Here is a 23,892-nt window from a genome sequence, read left to right on the forward strand (position 1 = left end):
TAGTCATTTGATTTTCAATTAGTTTGACTCATTTCACCGTGCCTGAGCACTAAAACAACTCAGTGACGTTAGAGATTAAGCTACTTCAGCAGCCGTTTGAGCATGAATGGCATCGCACACAGCAGCAGGCTGTTAAATAGGTTATAGATTATTGTAATTGCTGCTGTTTCCCAGGCATATTTCCAACACATCAAGGTAATTAAATAAGAGATATAACGTTATCAAACCTAATGTGATCTATTCATTTTCTTTACCTAAAGTGGCCACAAGAGGCTGCAGCGATTCTCAGTCTGCAATAGGCAGAAGGAAAAAGGTTTTCATTTTCTTATTTTTTAAGCTTTTATTTCTTGTGTTTCTATAACTTTTTCTCAAAGATGCTTTCAGACATTTTAGGTTGATGTCACACTGATGTATATTTGCAAATATAACGTAATTCAATTTTTTATTTGATGCAGACTCTGGCTTCAAATTCCGTGCAGGACTGCATTTGTAAATACTGGGAGAAAGTAAAGACTCATCACCCACCTGTCATACAGTCATACAGTCTAAGTTACAAACCAAAGTAATTCATAAGTCTGACAGGATGAGAAACACTGGTTCATAAGCCATCAGTTCGGCAAAATTATCAAAATTAGCCAAAGATGTTTATAAGACTGCCTCATTGAGCAGAAATTAAGGATAAAAGCCACAATAATGCAAAACAAATGAGTCTCCAAATCCATGATGCTGGAAGCACATGATTCGATGTCGGTGTGAGACATTGTCAAAGAAGAGCTTCGACAATGTGTCTAAGCTCTTCCTCTGTGAGATTGTATCCCTGTTTCACCCTGTGCTCTGCAGGATCTCAGTCCCGCTTCATTAAAACAGCCGTTAGGCAGGGCAGTGACAGACAGAGCGCAGTGTATTTGCCAACAGATCGAAAGCAGAGTGAAACACAATACCCTGTTTCACAATTAACCAAGGTGATCAAAAGTGACGTTTTAACTGGAACCACACGTTCCCAGCCTCCAACATTGTGTTTTTGTGCAGCATTCTGGTGCTGCGCTTGGTGGATGTCCAGCGGCAAACACAACACAAGGACTGTCAATCACGATGAGGTTAAACAAACTGAGCGGATACTCCTGCCAAAGCCAACAGGCAGGGTAGAGGTATATTGGGTGGGGGAAAAAATCGATTTTAAGGACGGCCTCCAAAACCAGGGTAAGCAGAATAAAAAGAAGTGTGGCCAAAACGCAGTTAGAGACAAATCCTGCCGTTTCCGCCGTGTTCTACCTCCTGAGTATCTCAGTACTGCGGTTTTCAATACAGAGCAAACAAATATGTAAAATCAGATACAACGTCCGTGCACATGTTCAACTAATAAGCCAGAGAGAGTCCGTGTGTGGGAAGAGTTTGTGTACAGAACGTCAGCAGAGGCACTGGATCTCTGTTTGCTGCATCACGCAGGAAAACGGTTTATTGCACAATCATAACTCACCGTGATCTTAAATTTGGGCAGATGTAGATAAATGGTTTTTGAGGTGCCTGAGTGAGCACAGCCAGAGTTTTGCTGCCTCAGGAGACTCTGTGTTGGACTATCAGAGCCACCGCGCTATTGTGTTTGGCTGAATTCCTGTTGTTTTGTTAGTTTATGTCGAAGGGAGCTGAAACGTGTATGATCCCGGTTGCAGAATGCAGCAGTGAAACTTCAGCACAGGTCTGACTCTGATGCCTGGAGCTCCTCCTGAAGGAGCTCTTCATTTGATGCATTACATACAAGCACAGCATTGTAAACTTCACCGTAACGACTGCACTGCGTTTGCCAGGCACCACTGCCAGTGAAAACATTGTCGGAACACAGAGGCCGCAGCAGGATACTGACTTTCTGTCAGTTTTCGGAATAAACATTTTAAGCAATCAATACCAGAAAGTGACCCCCTCCCCCCCTTCTGCACGTCTGTGACTCAGACAGAAAGGAAATAGTGGAAAAGGTTAAGCAGGCCAGTTTTTTTTTTTTCTTATTCGAGAACAAGGAATGAAAGATCAGGAAGGGAGCGGAGAAAGTAGAAAAGAAAGTGTCGTGCAGCCAGAGAAACGTGGGCAACGCTTAAAGCAACAACCTGTAGCAGCGGGTGAGGAAAAAGACTGAGTAAGAAAGGAGGCCTGTGAGGGAGAGAGTGTCTCGCGTGCGAGTGACCTTTGCCGACAGGTGTTGAGACGTTTCTTCACTCCATCGACGTCTTTAAGAAAATATCAGTTCAGTCTCACCGCTCCTCCTGCCTCCTGTCATCTTAACTAAGCCTCCGTATCTGCCAGAATATCATCACTCATTATTGGCCTTATGAGCAGGCTATGATGGATCTACTGTACACCTCTCATGCACACGCACACGCACACGCACACACACACACACCCTAGAGCTGTCATTGATGCAAAAAAATTTCAATTAAAAAAGCAGAACTCAAAAGTGTACTCCCATTATACTTAGCTTCAATGTGTGATTGGCCACTAGGGGGCAGTGCAACAACCTGACATAGAATCACCCTAAGGAACAACGGAACATTTTCATTCATTTGGATTCATGGTTTTTTCCCCACTTAATGACATTGATGATAATATGTCTTTAAGCTCTGTATTGGTCTCCACCAACTCATGAGGGGAATATCTAGAAATAATGAGAAATAATGTGCAGTACATGTATAATACAGTTGTGCTGTTTGTAGTTTAAATGGCTGGTTTGTTTGGGAAAAGAATGTAGTAAATATTGTGCCTCGAAAATGTTAATCGCAATAGAATAATTTTGTTCGTCCATTTATTACCCAACTCTTTAGGTGACTAGTGTATAACTATGATTTTGGCCTTTAGTTTCCCAAAATCAAATTAAAACCATCAGACACAAGATAAAAAGAGTCAGTATGCACATTTTATCCTTTCCTTTAGCTTCATTAAAACTTCTGCAGACGTCCAATGTCCCCGAACTAACAAAACAATTGTTATGGTGGAGGGAAGTTGATTATTAATGGGCATTTACATTAGTCACACACCCCTGCAACATTCTTTGGTTGGTGGAAGTTAAACTGTTTAGAGAAATGGATCCATTAGTAGGGTCTGGTTCCGGTTTTGGTTGTGCCCGACAGGCAAATGAAAACAAGTTACTTATCTCAAACTTTGGTGATGCTGCAGGCAAATGTGTGGAGCATCTAATCTGCAACATGTGCACCAAGTTACCAGCTGGAAAGAAAAGTTACCTGTCAGCTGAACACAGAGTCCTAACCTTTCAAATTCCAGTTCTGAACTTTATACCCCTCCTTTAGGGCACTTGGCACAATACTGGAGCTACTGTGCACACACACCACACAACACTCAGTTACTCATTTTCTTCTTTTGTGGCAAGAAAGTATCAGAGTAAGTGAATAACAACGGGAAAAAGTGCTCAAAACTACAACCTGGTGAAATTGAAGTTGCTATAATCAACATATTTGCGTTTCTGTGAGGCGAGCAGAAGCAGACTTCTTCATTTTTAAACTCAAGGTTTTAGGACTGAACAAATAGATGATTTTACATCAAAACTAAAATTGCACTCCGTAGAGTTCATACCTCGGCCAAGGCCCAACTGTCCCTTTATGAAACCACACATTTAAATTCACTAGACCGGGATCTCAGCAGATATTGAGTTTCTTAATAGCAGCATGAACTGAACCTTGTTCGATACCAACAGAACAGCAGCCTGCAGTCGCAATGATCATCATATTCTTTATTCTCCCCTTTGAAACTCTTCTTTCAATACTTTACTATTAATAATAATCAGCTTTGAGATAATAAAAAAAAGAAGACATGAATCCATGTTAATTAATATGTAAATAACCTGATGTAAACATATAAATAGCATCAAGATGTAATAGTCCTCTCTCGCAGCAGAGATCCCTGACGACTGAGGGACGTCAGGGATTTGACTTTTTATCTTCTGTTAGTCACGTAGTTTACTCACACATCATGCAGCATTAAACATCAATGCAGTACACCCCCCCAAGGGAAAAGAGTTCAGAACTCAAATGGTACGAAGACTCTACGCACCATCTTTTTTACTTTTAGGAAGACATCTTATATTTTACCACCACTTGTAACAGCATAACATACAAACAGTGTGCGGCACACTGGTGACTCCACAGACCTGCTGCACTCTAAAATACAGTACAGGATAAATATATGGCATGTGAGGATTTATATACTGAAATGGACTGCAGCTTTTATTGCTCCTATCCTGACAGTCAGTATGATGGAGGATCAAGGACCCAAAGTTTAATCTGCGCAGTAATAATGTACCTTTATAAAAAAAAAAAATACAAATCTTTTTTCGAGAATACATTTGCTACCATCTCATAATCTTGACTCCCATCGATTGTCTTCATTAATCAAAGAAGTAATTCCTGAAAGAACAAGCTATATAACGCCTCGTAATATGGTACATAGTGCTTCTTTTTCAGCTCAGTCTTTAAGGATAGGTTCAGATATGTTTTTAATCTGTTCATTAAAAGGGTCACTGAAAGAGTTATTGGTTCTTACGGACATTTATCCTGTAGTTTTTCCTATTCTTTCAGGGTACATAGGCAAAATATCACATGGGGGTGTGTCAATACATAGTAAACTAAATGGTAATGTTTACATGTTAACGTCTTCACATTGTCAATGATATCTTAGCAAGTGAAAGTCATTAGTTCTGGGCACCAAGCATCAAATTCAGTTTCCATTTATCCAATAGTTGTTGACACATTTCAGTCTGGAGAGGAGCGGACCAACTGCTGGACCAATATTGGGAACCTATCCTTTGAGAGCTTCAACCTTTGAATATGACACGTTATATACACAGGCCTTCACCTGAGCATCAGTATCATCATCATCATCATCATCATCAGTATCATCATCATCATCATCATCACATCATGATAAGAGATTTCAGTATTATTACTAACAATATCATGAGCTACATTAGCAACACTTTAAACAAAATAAAACATCACCTTCATGTGCAGAAGACACTGCGCAGCAGCTCATGGCTGAACAGATGATCTGCTTTCATAGCTGCTCTGTGATTTAATGCCCAAACAAAAACAGAAACTCACACTGGCCAACGATAACGTTTTTGAATTAAACAGCCTAATGGCATTTCCATCCACTTCTTTACACTGGATACATATTGACAAGCTTGTAGGGTACAGCTCCTCTACTGTACAGTTCATATACACTCTTTGTTTCTTGTTTTTCTTTGTACAATGTCCAATGAGCTCCTCTATTGGCTTATTGGCAGTGTGGAGTCCATATTAAATGAATCAGTCCATCAGCCCCAGGTTGGGTATCCGTTCCACTGGGATGAAACATGAAGGCATCGTGAAGCACAGGAGGCTGAACACAGGCACAACTAGAACTCAGCTGCTGTGGGAAAATGTCTGTGTCAGTTCATCTCATTCAAGCAAGTGGCAAGATAGGTTGAAATTAAACTATCACACTGGATTGAAGTAAAAAACATCCAGTTCCTCAATGACCTCCCAGTGAATAGTTTAACTTCAACGTGTCACTTCTCTGGTGAAAGTAGGGGTCGGTTGTAAAGCTGAGGCTCTGCTGAGGGTTTTGCTGGTCTTTATATATGTGGCTAAAGAAAGCGTCACACTACCAGAGTTTATTAAGATGCATGATATGACGTGAGGTGAGAGAAAACTGAAAGAGGTCCACGAAAGATGAAGAAAGAAACTATGGCAACGTAAATAAAAATGTGCAGACAACGGGGTTACAGGGAAACAGTGAAAGTTCTTTTCATTAGACACTGTGTGGGTGTGCTGTCGTCTGGCTTCGGCATATTTTCCTCCATTATGATAATCTTTTGTCTCATCAGCCTCCGCACACAGACTCAGCCGGACAGGATGCACCAGTTCCTACCAGGAGAGTCTCTGCTCCTCAGGCTGCAGCACCTTGTGTGTGTGTGGTCTGAGGATAATGTTTTAGAAAAGCACAGAGCAGTGCAGCAGAGGGAAAAAGTAGTTTTGGATGAATATTAGTTGCATTAAGGAGTAAGAAATACAGCCTCAATCCAGATTTTTCTGTCAGAGGTTCTGAACTTCCTCATTTAGACCCTAGAGGGAGCTCCAACTGTGTTTCACCGACAAAATGACACATAAGCTGATCCCTGTATTTCTGATAATAAAGAAGTGTTAAATGACAGGTAGCACTAATAAACAGGCACACTTTAAATGTGAAAATGTAATCACTCATTAATCCTCAAGTTGGTGTGCGCATAATCATTGTTTTCATTTTGCACAGTTGAAAAAAATGTACTTGCATGAGAGCCGTACAGCATAATAATCGTTAAGGTACCAAACTGTGAGTGGGCGGATTTTCCTACACAACCCTATAAATGAACACCTGTCATTAACCATAGAGCTGCAGAGATAACAACCCACACAGTCTCAGTGTTCTCAGAACGTGGGTTTGTCATTTACTGCACTGATCCTTGCTCTCCGATTCCCCTGGCTCCTTAATTATCAGCGCGAGGTAAAGCTGTGACTCGTGACACAGACACATGCACATCAGATACATGCACATTACATGCGCACTACCAGGGAAACTAGTACACACTCAACAGGGTCTAGATCTGCTCGTGTTTTTAATGAGCTTGGACCATATAGAGCACTGTCTGTGTAGGTTGACTCTATCTCTGCCAGAATCTGTGTGTGTGTGTGTGTGGTAATGCATGGCCACTTGCCACTGGAGTGCATATGTGCGTGCATGTTCCCTCCCTAGCATGTGTCTGTATGAGCACTGGAGTTCATATGTGCATTTGTATGCACGTGTGCGTGCGAGTGAGTCTGTGACCTGCAGCTGTGATGTGGATCACCCGTATCCACTGCTGTGGATGAGGAGGATAAATAATCCAAGGTGCTCTCTGTTAGCTGTTTGATACTGAAGCCAAAAGCATGTGAACGGAGCATCGACCCGCTTCGTCCCACAGAAGGCCCAATTTGCCAGCATTCAAAGCAGCTTGACCCAAACCACCTTACATGAATGCAATCATTCAGTGAGAGGAGAGAACATTGGTCCTCCCCGGGGGCCGGTAGTTTCCCTCCTTCCAGAGTTCAGAGCTGCTGCACAGACCTGAACCTACACAACCAATGCGTCAGCAGATATGTCGCAGTGACAGTGACCCCCCGGAAACCAATCAAGCATTGACGTCCAGTCTAATCAAGCTTAAGCCTAGTGAATCAGCTTCACCACAGAGATGGTGTGACTCATGGAAACAGACGTGAAGGAATGAGAGAAAAGGTGAATGGAAAAATGTGAAAAAATAAAAAAATAGATTATTTTGGGTTGGATAGCAGTCGGAAAGTGAAATCTATTCCCTCGCAGACACTCCGGATGTTGGCTTGTACATGTGTCTGCTGCCTATGTGTGGGCTCTGTTGTACTTGTGTTGATTCTGTTGCATATCCAGTGTGTTTGTGTAAGCCAGCTCCTGATCTCGTGGTGGTACGTCGTGCAGACTCCAGCAGGGAGAGTGTGAATGCTGTGGATCACCTCCTTGCCTTTGTTCTCTCCACTTGTCTTAGAACCTGGTGCTCTCATGTTTCAGCATGCGGATGTTGGTGAGTGTCCCGCTGCCCCTGTGGTGGTACCCGTAAGCCTGGCGCTGCCCCTCCAGTCACCGGGCGCTGCTGGCGGCTGACGTCATGCTGCTGCTGGGACTGGAGCTGCCCGAGCCCCGGTCTTCAAAGAGGCTGATCTCCAGCTGAGGACACAGTGACTGTCAAGGTTCATCATGGCACAGAGAGCATTTGAATATGGGATTGTGTAAGTGCTGGAGGATCCTAATTGGACAGTATAATCCTGTCGCTTCCATTCTCAGCTCTAATGTGTGAAGCTTGTGGAAAATACAGGAATTGCACAATCGACATGTTTCTGCTGGAGACACTACGAGAAGGATGCAGTGTGTGTCTGTTTGTTTGTCTCTCATCTCATCTCCAGTTGCATCTGGTTTAAGACTTCGTTAACATCAAACATGCTGGAAAAGCGAATGACAAGTTCAATATTTGTCTCAATGCTGCTCAGACTGAACGTGCTGTCTCGAAGACAAAAGTCATTTTGTCTGCAGAAGGCTTTAACTGCACCCAGGATGAACCATGAGCCCATGACAACAACAAGACCAGTTTAAAAAAAAGACTTCATCTTCTAAAATTGGTTCTTTGTAATAAAAATATTACAAAGTTGAATGTTTCGCTGCCCTTTGGGAAACACACTACTCTTGAGTAACCTTCACAAACAGAGACCTTACTGTATAGGAGTATATTGACTAATAAGTGTTGGTAACATGTTTGGCCCTGTGACTTGGAGCCTGTTTTTTTTACTCAGTCTGGGCCAGCCCTGTGTGATGGTCCAATGGTCTCTCTCTCTCTCTCTCTCTCTCTCTCTCTCTCTCTAAATGAAGAACTGTGCCGAGTAAGGGGGGGATATCCCCTGCTCTTCACCTAACGTCCTTATTAAACGAACGCATTAACAAAATGCTACTAAATTCAGCATCTAAGGAAATTCAAACATGAAGCGAACATCCCAAACAAAAATCAGCAGACATTTCATGTCGTTTCATGACGTACCAGCTCAGGTAGTGATGGTAGTTACCTCACCCCCGTCAGACAGGATGCTGATGTTGAAAGAGTTTCTACCTCTTGTATAACAATTTAAAAAGAAGAATTCACCCATGGTGAGCAACTTTTAATGGCAGAACCTTGTAAATTATGATAATAACATGCAGTGAAGTTATTGATATAGTAATATTTGCAATCTGTAATATTTATACAGTAAAGCAAAGTAAAGGTTTTATAATAGTGGCACACTCTGGACTACACTGAACGACTCAGCCCGTTTCCGTATCTAGTGCTGATTCACCACTTCATCCTGTCTCTTTCACCTTTTCTTATCAGGACATTTAATGGAGCATGCACACTTCTTCCAGAATGGCCCTGCTCCACATTGTGTCCTGGGAAGGACACTTGGCCACCGAGCAGCTCCTCTGCAGCAGCTGGACTTTAAGTGCCTTGTTCAAGGGCACCTTGATGGTAATATATGAGGAGCAGTGGGTATTTTCTTATTCATTTATCCGATCCAGATGTTTCTGGCGGTTCCAGTCGTTCTAACTGGTGACTTCCACTCCTAAAGTCAAATTTCTCCGACCACTAAACCACTGCCACCTCCTATCAGTCGTATTTATGTCTGGGCCTTTATCCTCCAAATCTTAGAGCGAGCGAGCAGCAGCAGTTAAGTGAAGGATACAACCCTCATTCCTCTCTCTATGGGGTCGGTGAGCAGCAGACCTCGAGGAGCGTAGATCTTCTCATTCTGCTCCTGGATGTAGCCTGATATCTTCTTCAGCACCTGGAATAAAACAGGAAAAACAGAGAGGGGTCACAGAGGCATATTTAGACATAATCCAGATTTGATTAGTACCATAGGAGGGACGAGGAAAATCTAAAACGCGAGCAGAAAATAATCCGAACAGACGTTCCAACTGAGAATCCATTACGTGCATATTATTACTATAACGTGCACTCAGTGGTACATGTAATAACCATGTATGTAAACATGGACAGAGGCTGCAGCAGTGTCAGCCTCCTCCTGTGGTGTCTTGGGTGGAAAAAATGAAAGATGGAAGAAATGAGTTTGCAGCCCGTCTGAGCACAGTTAGCATACGGCATATGATACTAACTCTCTCAAGTCATTGCCCGTCTTTATTTTTCCTGAACATTATAATCTAAACTCTAAGTAATTCCATTATGCTCTCAGTACGGCAGTTATTTTTATGCATAGTTCCAAGCCACTCATGTCAAGCAAGGCTGTATGAATTGAATTAGTAAAATTGACGAGCACGAGATTTTCCTCTTTTTGAAGTTTTTTCCATTTGGAAGCTTCAGTTCCTAATTCCAGAGATGGCTCTCTGAGGCTAAATGTCATGCCTTGGTTAACTGTCGGGGCAATTTGGAAACGCTCGAAAACGTGAGGTGGACAGTTTATTTAGATTGCACTGGCATCGGACCCATTTCTCGGCTTTGCAGTATTGCATCAACAATGCAAAGATCACATAGCTGCAGTGGAGTGAAGCTGATCACCAAGTTCAGACCGGCCGGGCCGTGGCACACACATTCGAAGAAGCGTGCCTGTATACATTCTACTATGTATAACAGCTACACACAGAGTTTACCTTGGAGACTAGAGGAGTTTAAGAAAACCTAAGCACCGTGAGTCCCAGGCTGCAGCTGATAGCAACCAAATGACTGCTGACTGATGGAGAGTCATGCTCAATGGGCAGCTATTAGCAAAAGTGGCATCATTAGAGCAGCTTATTCAGCCTGAGCTACGCCTCTGTGGGCACCAACAATGCTGATGTGCCATGCCTCCCCTAAACTCTGCCTAACCATGTCAGTCAGCTCCACCATGGCTCACTGGGCCTCATGTACACTGGGAAAGCTGTCATCACTCATAGCAAGAGTCAGCAGGAGATGACATATCCCACGGCACAGAGCAGATCATTTAGTGCTGCCGCAGTCATCTGAGGTCATTCTATTTTCCTCTGTGATAAAGAGCAGCCCACACAAAACATACACATCAAATGCATGTAAGAATATTTAATTTAATTTCTGATGAGAATAATCATGTAGATACAGTAATTCACATGCTTCAAATAAGCCTGACAGCTGCCCGTAGGATTTCCTGTTTGCCTTTACATGTGTTAATTTAGTGTGCAGGTGAAAAATCCTGTAATTCAGTGATAACAAATGAATCCCTTCATATCTATATACTGTAAACAAAATGCTGTGAGGAGGAGGTTTGAGCCTACTCTCAATTTGACCAAGTCAATCACAGGAAAAACACGCAAAAACTACTGGATGTGGAATGGGTCAGGGAAGAAACCCATTAAATTCTGGTGCAGATACAGATCAGGGGGCTGATGTTGTTTTTTTCTTATTGTTGAACATTGTGAGATAAGGAGTTTTTTCCCAGTTTCACTGATTTCAAAAGGAATAATTCATGGATCTTGATGAAAACAAATCTGCCATATTTAGGAGTGACATTCTACAGAGTGACATTCTAGTTTCCTGAAAAAAATTGTACATAATGACTGTATATTGTACTGTATATTAAACTCTGATTTTTTTTTTTTCTATCTTAAACAAGTGTTTCTGTTCCCCAAGTTCATTGCTGAGATATTAATTGAGTCGTACGTAGTTGTAGGAGAAATACTGCACATGAAAAGTTAACCTTGGGACTGACAGACCTTGTTTTTCGTTCTAAGTCAGACTTTGTGTTGCCGTTTTATTAATAAACCTGTTTCAGTAAATTCAGAGTTAAAACTGTAAAAATAGGATCAGAGTAGTAAGGAGCTACAGTCATCCTCCGTGCTGTATTGAGCTGTAACTCTTTTTATGAGTATTCTGCTGATTTATTGAACATGACATATTCACATCCGCTTTGTAAGTTAACTTAAGGTCACAGCAGCACTCTCAGCCTTGAGAGATTAGAACAATGGAGACTGGGCAACGCACTGAGCACAGCTCCTCTGGGATGTCAAAGGCCTGTTACAGCTGCAGGCACAGCTGCTAATATAAGTGAGCGTTAGTGCCAGTGGAGAGTAAAACACAGAAGAACATTTCATTCTACATCTCCCGATGGAAGAAGTAGACGAAGAAGAGAATTGGGGAGAAAACAAGACTTAAATTCTTCGGTGTGAGAACGTGGAAGTCGCCATGAGAAGGCAGCGGTTTGCTCCACTGCGCTGCTTTCAGTCACCTTCAATCAGTCAGATCTACGGCTCCATCCAGACCTGGCATTAACAAGCGTCTGAGCTCAGTACAGACGTGAACAAGACACATTGAGGACACATTTGAGATCTGATCACTCACACCCCATTTGAAGGAGTGAACACAAAAGGCATCCAGGGCCACATTAAAGGACCGGCCTACTCAACTGACGACCTCTGACCCGTTACAATTTCATATAACGTTTTTACTCTTTCTCAGTTTATTGTTTTGACAGCTACTCAGGTTCATTCGAGACTCTAAATTGACCATAGGTGTAAATGTGAGTGCGATGGATGGAGTGTTTCTCATACATTGATTTATTTTCTGCAGTCTGCCACAATATCAACAATGACTGCTCCACATTGATTTCCTTTGTTTTTTCCTTACTATTCTAAACTTGTAAAATCATATTTCATCGTAGCTCAACATCTCTTGTCTTTCTCCCACACACAAAAAAGCGTTGACAAAAATAAATTTGGTATTTGCAAACAGAAATACTGTATTGTGAATTTGTATATAAAGCAGAGGATCAGGGGGGGAAAGGATCCCTGGAGATGCAGAGAGCCGGTTCAGGTGTGAACTGACCTACTTAGAGCTGTCCACTTGGTGATGGGATCAGAATCCGAATCGGGTTTTATTGCCAAGCAGGTTTACACATACAAATTTGCTGTGGTGTGTTTGTGCAATCATGGAGCCTATATCGAGACCACCTAAGCAGAAAAGCAATCAATATTTGGCTCGGAACAATCACAGTGTATCCAGAGATTGTTAACACAATATAAACTGTGTATTTTGCTGAAGACTCACATCACAGAGCAGCAGCAGAGACACATAAAGCGGAGCCCTGACTAATAGGTTTACTGTGGTGCAGGGAAGGGGGACAATCTTTTCACTGCTGGCGACCTCTCAGGGCGACTCAATCCTCTCCAGCGGAACAATATGACAGTCAAGTATCCCAGCTGTGCCTCTGTTGTACCCACATGTTTGTGTGAGTGCCCCTCTGGGAGAAGCTTTGTGAGCGTGCCCATGTATCGCCTGAGAAGCGAAGTCGTCACAGTCTATTACACATGTATGACATGAGCGTTTACACCTCTGCGAGAATGAAAGTTGCCCATGTGACCTGCTACAACAAAAAGGTACATGTGTGTGTGTCCAAAGTAGCCACATTCTTGTGAATAATAGGGGCAGAGAAAAAGGCGATGGAGGATACAAACTGTGAGCGAGGGAAGCTTTAACGAACGCTTGTGCGCACGTGTATCTGTTCTGACATGCTGGGAGCAATCAGTGTCCTTTGATAGGGTGAGATGTGAGCATCAAGGGCTCGTGGTGCTCGAATGAATCTGCACAATGTTCCACACTCACTGGTGTGTGGCCGCTTTATCAGCACACACACACACACACTGTATAGGAGCATGCACCCACACAGCATCAACCTGGGTGGGTATATTTGATCATCGTCAGTCATAACGTCCTTCAGCCAAGATTATAAAGTTGAACAAGTAAATAAACAAATCTCCCGTAAGAGCTGATAGCATCTGGGCGTGTCAATGGAGCGGCACACAGCTGACAGCGAGATGAAAGCCGCCTCGGACCAGGTCATTTCTGCATGGCTTCAGCACAGCAATAAGTCCTTTTGTACTTCTCGGTCAAGCTCCCAGTGCCTCTGTGCAGCTTTGATACGAAGAAATGTTTACAAAATGCAACAAGACCAGGGAGATGAATGTTGTGGGTGAGAAAGATCAGAGTAGAGAGGCATGCTGGGACTTCACGCCACTCTAGTTTCCTCTAAAACACGGACAGGTACACACAGAATCACAAGAGGATTAATCAAACTCACTGTGTGTGTGTGTGTGTGTGTGTGTGTGAGACTGGGTTATGTATGCCAGCATTTTTGCTCCAGCCAGTGACAAGCAGCAACACGGCCGCATAGAGGTTTCCTCAAGACGGACGTTGTGGTTGTGCCGAAGGTAGATGTCCTGTTACAGTTGGCGTGCCATGCGAACCCACAGGCACACAGGTGTGGGCTTCAGAGCGAGTTCTAAGACGTAGTGGACGGACAGCTGAGGGGAACGTTGTGCAGGAGAGAATCAGATCATATCTCCGGTGTTTTTCGCTCCGCTGCCCCGTGTGAGCGGGTGTGTATAATATGTTCTGACCCTAAAGAGACCCAGAGTGCATTAGAACACACAATTAAATACTTTTGTTTGCGTGTGAGAGGAAGCTTTCATACAAATGGACAAATATGGCAGTAAATAAGTCTTTCAGATGGGCACTGGAGTTTATAATAACCAGCTGTTCCTGAATAATGTCTGAGTGAGACAATTATTCCAGCAGAAAGAATTCTACTGCACACGGAGGCTCCAGGTCTGGGTTCAGACCACAGACTGTAAATAAAGATGGACGACATGAGAGCGCCCCAAACGTGGGTCTGGTGGCTGGCTGCAGTAGGGGTCATAAATCCTGCCTCCTCCATGTTAGTGGATTGGACATGGATCAAAAAGTCAAAGTACACGTCAAACACTGCGCAGTCTCTGGCTCTATATGCACAAGTTGGCCGCCTGTGTATCCAGGATAATCTAGCTTGATTTCTGGATAGGGGCAGGAAGTGGAGTCACCTGTGTTTCTTTTTTCACACAGGATATTTTAATAAGGGAGGTAGTGAATATGTCTGTGAATGGTTGTTTCTCTCTGTTAGCTGTGTGACGGACTGGTGATGTGGTGATAGTAGCATTCACAACATTAGTTCATCTTTGACACCAACTGAATATTTGTACCAAATTTGAAGAATTTCCCCTCAGAGCATTCTTACAGTCATGATCTCAAGAATGGGACGGACGGAGGGACATCGGCTCCGGTCACATGTCGCCGGTGCAGAGGTTTAAAATGGATGACTGGATATCTATTATTTCTTGTATTTACAGCACAACTCCACAGGGACTATAGACATTATTAGGTTTGCTCTGGTTTGATCCATAATAGGCCAAACTGCCGCTGGGAAACTGAGACTGTGGCTTCTGGAATAAGGATCTAATTTTCTATAAAAATGTTTTTTTTCAGCTGCAGAAAGAACACAGATTAAAGGAATAATTCAGTATCTTTAAAATGCATCTATTGGCTTCCTCTGAGACGCACACTAAATATGGAGCTAGAGCCAGAAGGCAGATCTTTTTAAGAGGAAAATCACAGGTGTTCATCATTACATTTCTCAACGTGCAGCCACCGTTGCACAGATCTTGTTCCACATAAAAGCTGTCTGACCATTTCGGGTACCAGCATTTCGGCGTCTGCAGGATTATTACCTTCTCGTAGCGTGTCTCCATGCAGAGGAAGACGATGTACGCTGTAGCGCAGGCCAGACATCCTTCCAGGTACGACTGACCTCCAATTTTCTCGGCCTCGACATAATAAGAGTTCAGGGTCTTCACCGTCTCCTCCAGCAAGGTACGCTCAATCTACTTACAAACACAAATAGACATCCAAGTGGAGATATGAAGGCGTGCTCACACCATAAGGACTGCGAAAGTGAAATGTGTCGGAGCAAGCTGTTCAGCTATAAAACGGCCTGCCAAACAAAGCAGCTGCATTCTGCTCAAAATAAATGGCCTGACGTTGTCTAAAACAACTTCGAAACACACCTCGCTTCCAGAACGTGGAGACGCTCGAGGCTGAGGTGACACATTAGCCCGACTTGTGACAGCAGACATGTGGCTCGAGCGTCTGACAGAGAACATTTAAAGTGAAGTGACAGATGAAGTTTTCTAATGATTCCTATACACTGACTCCCGCTGTGTCTGCTTCAGAGACTAACTGCTAAATATTCACAATATGCCAATACAGACATGTAAGAAGAGCCAATCAACAGCTCCCAGTAATTAAAAGTGTTGAGAGTGAAAATAAAAGCATTATGGCTTCTTTTTCTTTCCCTTTCTTAGAAGCACACGCAACACAGGGGAGTTGTAATATAGTTGTGTCACTTTTATTCTGCTCTTGTCTGCTCCAGGACTTTAGGGACCATGCTACAAAATCTGGATCCAACCGTGGACAGGATGTAAAGGCAATATCATCATACTTTTGCATGATGCATAATGTTTGGCTTTAAGATATCCATCTAAAAGAATGTAAAATTTAGGTTTGCAGAATTAGCTGCTACATTTGGTCCATAAAGTAGTTTTACAAGGTATATGAATATTATAAAGGTTTCACTTATACCCTGCCGTTAGAAACAACATGATACTATGATTTATTACTATCTGTGCTTTAAGAATAACCGTGTATTAATAAGGAATAAGGCTGAGCAGAAAAACAATGTCTATATTATCACAATATCATATTCAGCAATAGTAATATAACGAAGGTTCGATTTATATCCATCATTCACCAAAGTTTTCCAGGATGCACTATAGTGCTTATCTGATTATGCTTTATTGAGCTGCTGTTTCAGGTGAGTTGGAATATTACACTTATCTCAGTGTGTGTGTGTGTGTGTGTGTGTTTGTATTCGTGCTCACCCTGTTGTCGAGCTCTGAGGGGAACTTGGTCTGGAAGCGACAGACGGTTCCTTGGCTGTAATCTCTCTGTACAAACACCTTTGTTACCAGTGATGCACTGTGCCTCAGCTCCTGCAGGTTATGGAACTGAAACCAGGAAAAAAACACATGTTAAATTTGTGTATTAAAAATACCTTTATATTAATGTAGGAACAAGAGCATTGTCATACAATATATTTTATAACCAGTTCAACAAGTGAATCAGACTAACCAGCATTACCTAGAGTGTTTCTGTTTTCACTGGTTAAAGATGGAGGTGATTTACTGTGCAAGACTGGTTAGATGCAAAAATATGTGTGTGTGTGTGTGTGTGTGTGTGTGTGTGTGTGTGTGTGTGTGTGTGTGTGTAAAAGAGCTTCAAGTGTACAATCAAACTTAGGTTTAGGCTTACTCATGATCAAAATATGGTAGCTCATAATCATAGAGTGTATATGAAGATGGACGACGGCTTCCTAGAAGTGAAGGTGGCTGGCTGCAGTACAGGTCATAAACCCTGTTTTTGATGATATAAAGACATTAATACTAAGGCTCCATCCCCCGATCGCTACTCTGACTTTAAATGACTGATTCAAATCAAACTCTCAATCACATCAACAAAGTCTGCACAACAGTTTTATAAAATTAGTTTTGAGTGAGAAAACGGTACCGTGTCACTAAATCAACATTATTAGTTGGCACTCTCATGCCCTCCTCTTGTATCAGTCGGCCCAATTGGCTGTAATAATGAGCAGTGAGAGACTCCACTTTACAGGGCGTTGGTGCTGAGTGGTGTGTTTTACACCCAAACAGACATTTCCCCTGAAAAGCAAACAACAGCGAGCAAGTGGGCCACTGTAAACCTGTCCCCTGCTGATCTAAATGACTGCCCTCAAGTGGCTGGTAATTAGAGATACAGTAGGAGATACACGGAGGGAGGGAGGGATGAACAAAAAGGGGGGTGAGAAAATAAAAGGAGAAACAGATATCGGGGGAAGGTTTTTTACTTAATTATTAGAGCCCAGTCTCTACAACCCAGTGGGGGGTGCCGATGCAAATACAGATACTGGGGAGTAAAATATTTCCCATAGCAATATATCTGCCGGTAAATATATATTATTATTGAAAGTAATTGACAATTATTTATTCAACTTTATGAAAGACATGTTATCAAGGCCTGATACTTTAGAGTTTAATCATACACGTTATTATGAAAAACTATACATAAAAATAAAAGACAAACATAAGAAATGTATAAAACTTAAATACTGATACAATATGTCTGTGAAATGCTCTTATTGACCAATCAAGAAATCGTTCAAATGCAATATCTTCTACATTTTATTCTGTGGATTTCACAGCCACATTTCTTCTGGCTTCAGTGTTTTCAAAGCAACTCATGTCTATGTTTTTACCTGCATGTATGAGCCCAGTTCCTTCCCACACAGACGCAGCACAGTGCCAGCCTTTCATGTCTATATAGGGTATATCACTCACAACTAAGAATAGCATCCAAGCTGCTATTTTCATCCGCTAACAGCCACAATCATCTCCGATCCACTAGATCTTTCTGTCTGCCGGGGCTTTTAATAACCTGCTTTTTTTTAACCTCCTCTGTCTCTGCCACCATCCCCCCTCCCTGTGATACCTCCAGGCCATCACGACCAAACAAGTTACTCAATTAAAATAAGTGATTATCTGCACACGATCGTGCATCATGTATTCAAGATAGAATCAGGAGGGTTCATTAAGATTAAACTTGTCCTTTGTTTGTGAGAATGTGTGTGTGTCGGTACAAAGCACAGAATTTATACTGATGTTACCAGTAAAAGGTGTGTAGATGTATCCTAAGTAAGACTTTAGTTCTGCTGCTGAATGAAAAAGAAGGAAAGAAGAAAGGTAGGATGACAGATTAAAAGCTTTAGGGGAAAAAAAGTTTATGGAAAAAAGAGGATAATAATACAAGGGAATAAATAGATAGATGTAAAGGAAAGGAAAAGGAAAAGTACGATGGAAATTGGGATGGAAAAAACAATCATGAAGAAAGATTAGAAATTTGAAGAAAATTGAGAAAGACAGACAAAATGAAAGACAAATGAAACTGACAGAAATTAGAAAATTGCAAAGGAGAGATGGTAAAAATAAGTAACCAACAAAAGGAAGGAGAAAGAACTAGAAACGATGGAAGGACAAAATCCACTTGTACAGACTGAAACATTAGTAACAGAATGTGGTTAAGATTAAGTAAAGATTGTGGTGTGTTCAATATACAAATAGATCATATACATTTAACCAAAATTCATGATTCATCAAGTGCTTTTGCTGCTGAAACCAAACCACAGACAGAATCATGGATGTGAACTGCGGCATCAGGTGTGATAGTTTGATAGCTTTGCACGTACGGCAACATACCAGCCACCTGCTGGTGAGTCTGCTGCTAAATGCAGAACTACATAAAAAACACAAACATTATCCGACACGACATAATCCCACATTGCCAGTGTAGTGAATGAATTTCGAGGAGGCGGGTTGATTCAGGGCTGTGGGACGTCATGGTGGGTTTCAGCCTCTTGTTGACCCTCTCGTCTCTGCCTTATATGTCTGTGCTACATGTAGCTCACAGCTGAGCAAAGCAGGCGGGAGTCATGTCTCTGCGAGGTCACCCATGAATCACAGAGTCCATTTATTTAATATCTCTTCCACCACTCCCCTGATTTTAATCAACGTAGAGACTTTAAAAGCATTTGGTCTATTGGGGATGTCATGGTTAAAGGGTCAAACCTTTTATATCTGTCTCTAAGGTGACGTACTGTGACACTGTGTTCTAGTATTTCAAAAATGTAACTGATTGGCCAAACGAGAGGCCACACATTTTTACTCCGTTTGATAAGGAGCCTTAAAACCTTGCGGCAAAGACTGTAAGTCTGCATGCTCCGATCTGTGAGTTAGTTCAATTGGAATCTTGGTTGCAATCTGTTTGAGACTGTACAACATCATTTTGAGGAGTGTCAGATTACAAGATAAACTGAAAAATATGAGAGGAACTTTTGCAGCCCCACTTGGTTTGCTTCTTTACCCAAGTCCTACAAACCGATTTTTTTCATTTAGCCTCCATTGTTTTGGTTTGTGTGCATGTATGAGCTATTTTACAGATAGCAAACTGTAGACGTGGGTCATAGTAGCAGTTACATCACAGTGCAATCCGATACTGATGTAATTACAAGTACAAACTAGTGCAGGTACATTTCATTCACACATTGAGCAGGGCTAGTTTAAAGCTAAAGCGTAATTTGTCCCTTGCTAATGAACTGCTAGAGGGAGAAGAGAATTGCCTTGTGGTACTTTTCACAATCAATTGATTACAACTGTGCAGTTGTAATCACAGTGCAGTGCCTGTTCTAAACCTGCCTGTTTGGAATGGGCTCTCTGCTTGGACTGTATAGATGCTGCTGGATGCAGCTTTTCTTTCTGAAACTGTAAATGTGACCTGCATTAATTTAGCCGTGGGAAGTAAAGACCAGCAGCTTCACAAAGAGCTGTTCACCTGGTTATTCAAAGATCTGTAGAGTACGTAGAACCTTGAACCTTTTGTTCTGATCGACTACGTCACACATGTTGAGTCCCAGCCGCCACTGCTACTGAGCGCTGGTTGCCTGATTATTTAAAGTTTATTCATATTGGAGGTATCATGTGTCCAAATCGCACCAAATCTGACAATGCACTTCTTTTGGCCCTAACGATACACGTGCCAAGTGTGAAGCCGATTAGACGGTTCTCAAGTTCTCAAGAGCCACATACAGATACCCGTAATATCTTGACAGATGATGACAGCAACCTCCCTCTCCCAACCTCATCCTGACTGACCAGGAATCCTGTAACTTACAACTGCCCAAGTCCTGCTTTGATAGTAGAGGGCTTCACGAGACATTTCTTTGGTCACGTGGTGTTGGCGTTACCGGCAGAGTAAAGCTCTTGCCTGTCTCCATTTAAGACTGGAAGATACATGTTTGCTGTTGGCAGAGTACTGCTGTTTATTTTCCTGCGTGGGAGATCAGGGTTCAAATGCAGTCTATTCCCGAGTCTAAATATAGCACACGAGCAGACAGCAATATCAAAGTGTCACACTGATCAGTCAGGACTCGATTAAGAGTCTCTGCATCGTGTCTGAATCCTCCCTCCACCCACACATCTATTACTTTTAGTCAAGACAGAAAGATATTTTATTGATCCCGAGGCAAATTTAGACAAAAAAAAAAAGTTTGAGTTTGCACTCTAACTAAATGAAGTTAAATAGGTGACATGAGAAAGACATATTACAAGTTAAGAGCCTCATAAAAATACTTAAAATAAAATATCAGTCATGACATTAAACACATAAACCTAATTTTAACTGTTATGATGCTCAATTGAATTTGGTTACCACTTAGCCTGGCATAATATAATCTACACACTTCGTTATAATGTTTTATCATGATTAAGTTTTCCAGGGAAATTTCTCTGGTGCAGAAATATAGCCTCTTGAAATCCTCTGCACAGAATAACCAAATAGCCACGGGCTGGGCAGATAAAAGAACCAAACTCCTCTATGACAATTCAAACTAAAAGTAAAAGACTACACTTAATGCATCAATGACCTCTCATGGAGGATGTTCTGGGGGCGAGCCGTCTTCTGAGGTGATTACTGCAGCTTCGATTCCTCAGCAGACTCGAGCGAGGACTGAGGAGGAGGATCTGCCAGACATGGACTTAATGGATCCAGAGAGCGTCCATGCAGCACAAAGAGTCTGCACCATGAGCTGATTGTTACTCAGTCACTTAACGCGGTGCATTTGCTGACTTGGCACACGATAAATGTCAGAGAATGAGTTCTAATATAAATGAGTGAGGGAGGGAGACACTCATTGAGGGAGAGGGAGGCGATGGGGAGGAAATAAAGTATGCTTCTCATCTCAGCAGCCTGTTCACATTAAATATGCCATGGATAAAGGATGGGCGCTGGACATTCACTCTTTCTTGGCTGCACATATATGTATTTGTATGTGCATGTGCATGCTATGTTTGTGCGCATGCGTGTGTATGTGACTGCGCGGAACTAATATGGCTTGGACACGGCTGCTGGCAGACCACCAGAGGAGATCACGACCACTCTGCCAATGTATTACCGGCTCAGGAAAAAAAAGATGATGAATCCTGCTCAGCAATGTCCACTGAAGCTTTACCTGCAGCAGCATTATGAATTACCTTCATCCACTCATAAAATTAATGCTACCAGGTGCAATTTGCATATGAACACACACACACATACTGTATAAACTTAGGCACATGCAAGCTGCTTCAAAGTTGCACCAAACTAACAGCAGTCTCCTCTACTGAGATCATTATTATGATAACTAAAGCAGCTATGTCTTCAGCGTGATGGTGACCAAGGACACAAAGTGGGGAGAGGAAGATGAAATCCTGAGATCGTCCAGATATTCTCCGCAGGCGCTGTATGTGAGAGTGAGAGCCTCCAGAGGAGCCGATGTAAGAAAACAGCAGGACATCCTCGGCAGGATTCACTGTGAGCAAGTTTGGCTGTTGATGACACGTAGAAGACACCGACGAAGACACAGGAGAATTTTTGGTGATAAGACCCGAGGTCGGGGTGATCTACGCAGCAGAATTAATACGTAACATCCTGCCTCTGCCTGCTGCACCACCTCTCACCTAACAAGCTTACATCTTCTGCTAAGGTTGCCAACCATCAGTTGGCTATGGCTCAGGAGGTAGAGCTGGTCTTCCACTGGCCAGAATGTTGGTGGCTCCTCTCCCCTCCTGTGTGCCGATGTGTCCTTGGGCAAGACGCTGAACCCCCTGAATCGCCCCTGATGGCTGTGCCAGAAGTGTGATAGGGAAAGTACATAAATGCACTGTATGAATGTGGAGCAGCGTGAGCGCGAGGAGAAGAGCTGAAGCTGGAGCGCAGAGAATCTGAGCACAAGCAGGGTATATTTGAGTGTGAGAGCATGAAATGAATTAGACTGAAAGACCACACTCTTGAATAAAGAGAGGACAAACTGTACTGCAAAGTGCTTTGAGTGGTCATCAAGATGAGGAAAGCTCTATATAAATACAGAGCATTTGAAAGGAATGAAAGAAGTACAACTCCAGAGAGATGAGTTTGCAAAAGCAGCTTCAGTATCATCATTTATTTAAAACCTCGGAAGACACATTGAGTCGGAACCCTCATTTTCAATGGTGCCGAGGTACAGCAATACAAAAATACAATTTAAATTCAAACAGCAACTAAATAAATACATGGTTACACCAATCGAAATAAGGTAAACATAAATTTAAACTACAATGTTAAAAGGTTAAGGGTATGAATGATAAAAATACAATAATAATAAATACAAATAAAACCAGTAGTTAAAGAAAATGATGTATGTGGCTAATTAAAGATGCAAAGGCTTGTGAAGCTGATTTGAAAGTATGGAGGGAGGAGGGGAGACAGTGTCCCTGTCCATGGTGCTGACTGCTCCACCATCATCAGTCTCCTCAGCTCAACTGGATTTACTCCACCTTAACAGTTAATACATGAGAAACTACAGTGTACATGTAGTTATGGTAACACCGCTGTTATAAGCTATGATTCCAGAAATAAATTAAGCGACCACTTCAGATTTGTCTTAAATCTGCATCTCTACGTGTGTGGCAGCCATTTCATTCCAGTGTCTGTTGAATTTAGCATTTGGGAGAAATGTCTTTTGGTAACTAATGGAATTTACATGTTCATTTTATTCTTACAGATACCAGTACACAGTAAAACCAGAGAAACTACTCTAGGACTCTAGTAATGATACTGCAGTGTTTGTTTCCAGAGCTGGACATCTAGAATCACAGTGAGGAAACCAAGTGAAATTGAGGCTCATTAATAAAAATAAAAAAAGAATGCACGACTCTTTTTCATTTATAACAAGTGCAGCCGCCTGATGTGGCTCCACATTCACCCACAGAACCTGAGGCACAGCGAGCAAGACGTTCACTGCACATGACTGCATCTCCCGTCCTGCACTTCTCCTCAGAGACCTCGGGTCGTTCTTCTCGTTAAAATGAAGGAAGCAGCATCTCTTACCTCTGTCGCCATGTTGCGGTGCAAGAAGCTGCAGAGAAGGATCCGTCCCGAGACCGACAGCCGTGTGCTCGTGCCGTGCGGGACAAGGCGACTACACACGCGCAGGAGAGGAGGACCGGACACGTCGAGCGCGCGCGTGTGTGTGCGCGCACGAGAGTGGCGTGCAGAGCGCGGGTGCGGATGGAGATGGGGGTGGAGATAGGGGTGAGGATGGGAAGTGGGGGTGCTAAGTGCACGTGCATTAGTGCTTAGTGACGACTTCAAGGTCAGACTTTCTAATGAGAGACCCCCCCATCACTTTTTATTGAAAATTCTGAATACAACAAATATTAAAAATATATAAAAAATTTCAATGTAACAACAGGAAGAGGAGGACACCAAAGACAGGTCTAATACTACACACAGACAAGCACACAACATAGAACTGAGAGTAAAAATTACAC

At 42.4% G+C, this 23,892-nt stretch overlaps 1 protein-coding gene across 1 annotated transcript; it reads right to left on the reverse strand.

Moving 5' to 3' along the window:
• Positions 1-3,718: 3,718 nt before the first annotated feature.
• golga7bb (golgin A7 family, member Bb) lies at positions 3,719-23,572 on the reverse strand. Its single transcript, XM_035172005.2, has 5 exons — positions 23,450-23,572; positions 16,321-16,446; positions 15,112-15,264; positions 9,291-9,392; positions 3,719-7,752 (listed from the first exon to the last, which is right to left on the reverse strand). Exons 1-5 carry the CDS (start codon positions 23,459-23,461, stop codon positions 7,666-7,668), a joined length of 480 nt encoding a protein of 159 aa, XP_035027896.1. The 5' UTR covers positions 23,462-23,572; the 3' UTR covers positions 3,719-7,665.
• Between the last annotated feature and the right edge of the window lie 320 nt (positions 23,573-23,892).

The sequence above is a fragment of the Hippoglossus stenolepis genome, chromosome 12 (genome assembly GCF_022539355.2).
Source record: "Hippoglossus stenolepis isolate QCI-W04-F060 chromosome 12, HSTE1.2, whole genome shotgun sequence".
Taxonomy (NCBI): Eukaryota; Metazoa; Chordata; class Actinopteri; order Pleuronectiformes; family Pleuronectidae; genus Hippoglossus; species Hippoglossus stenolepis.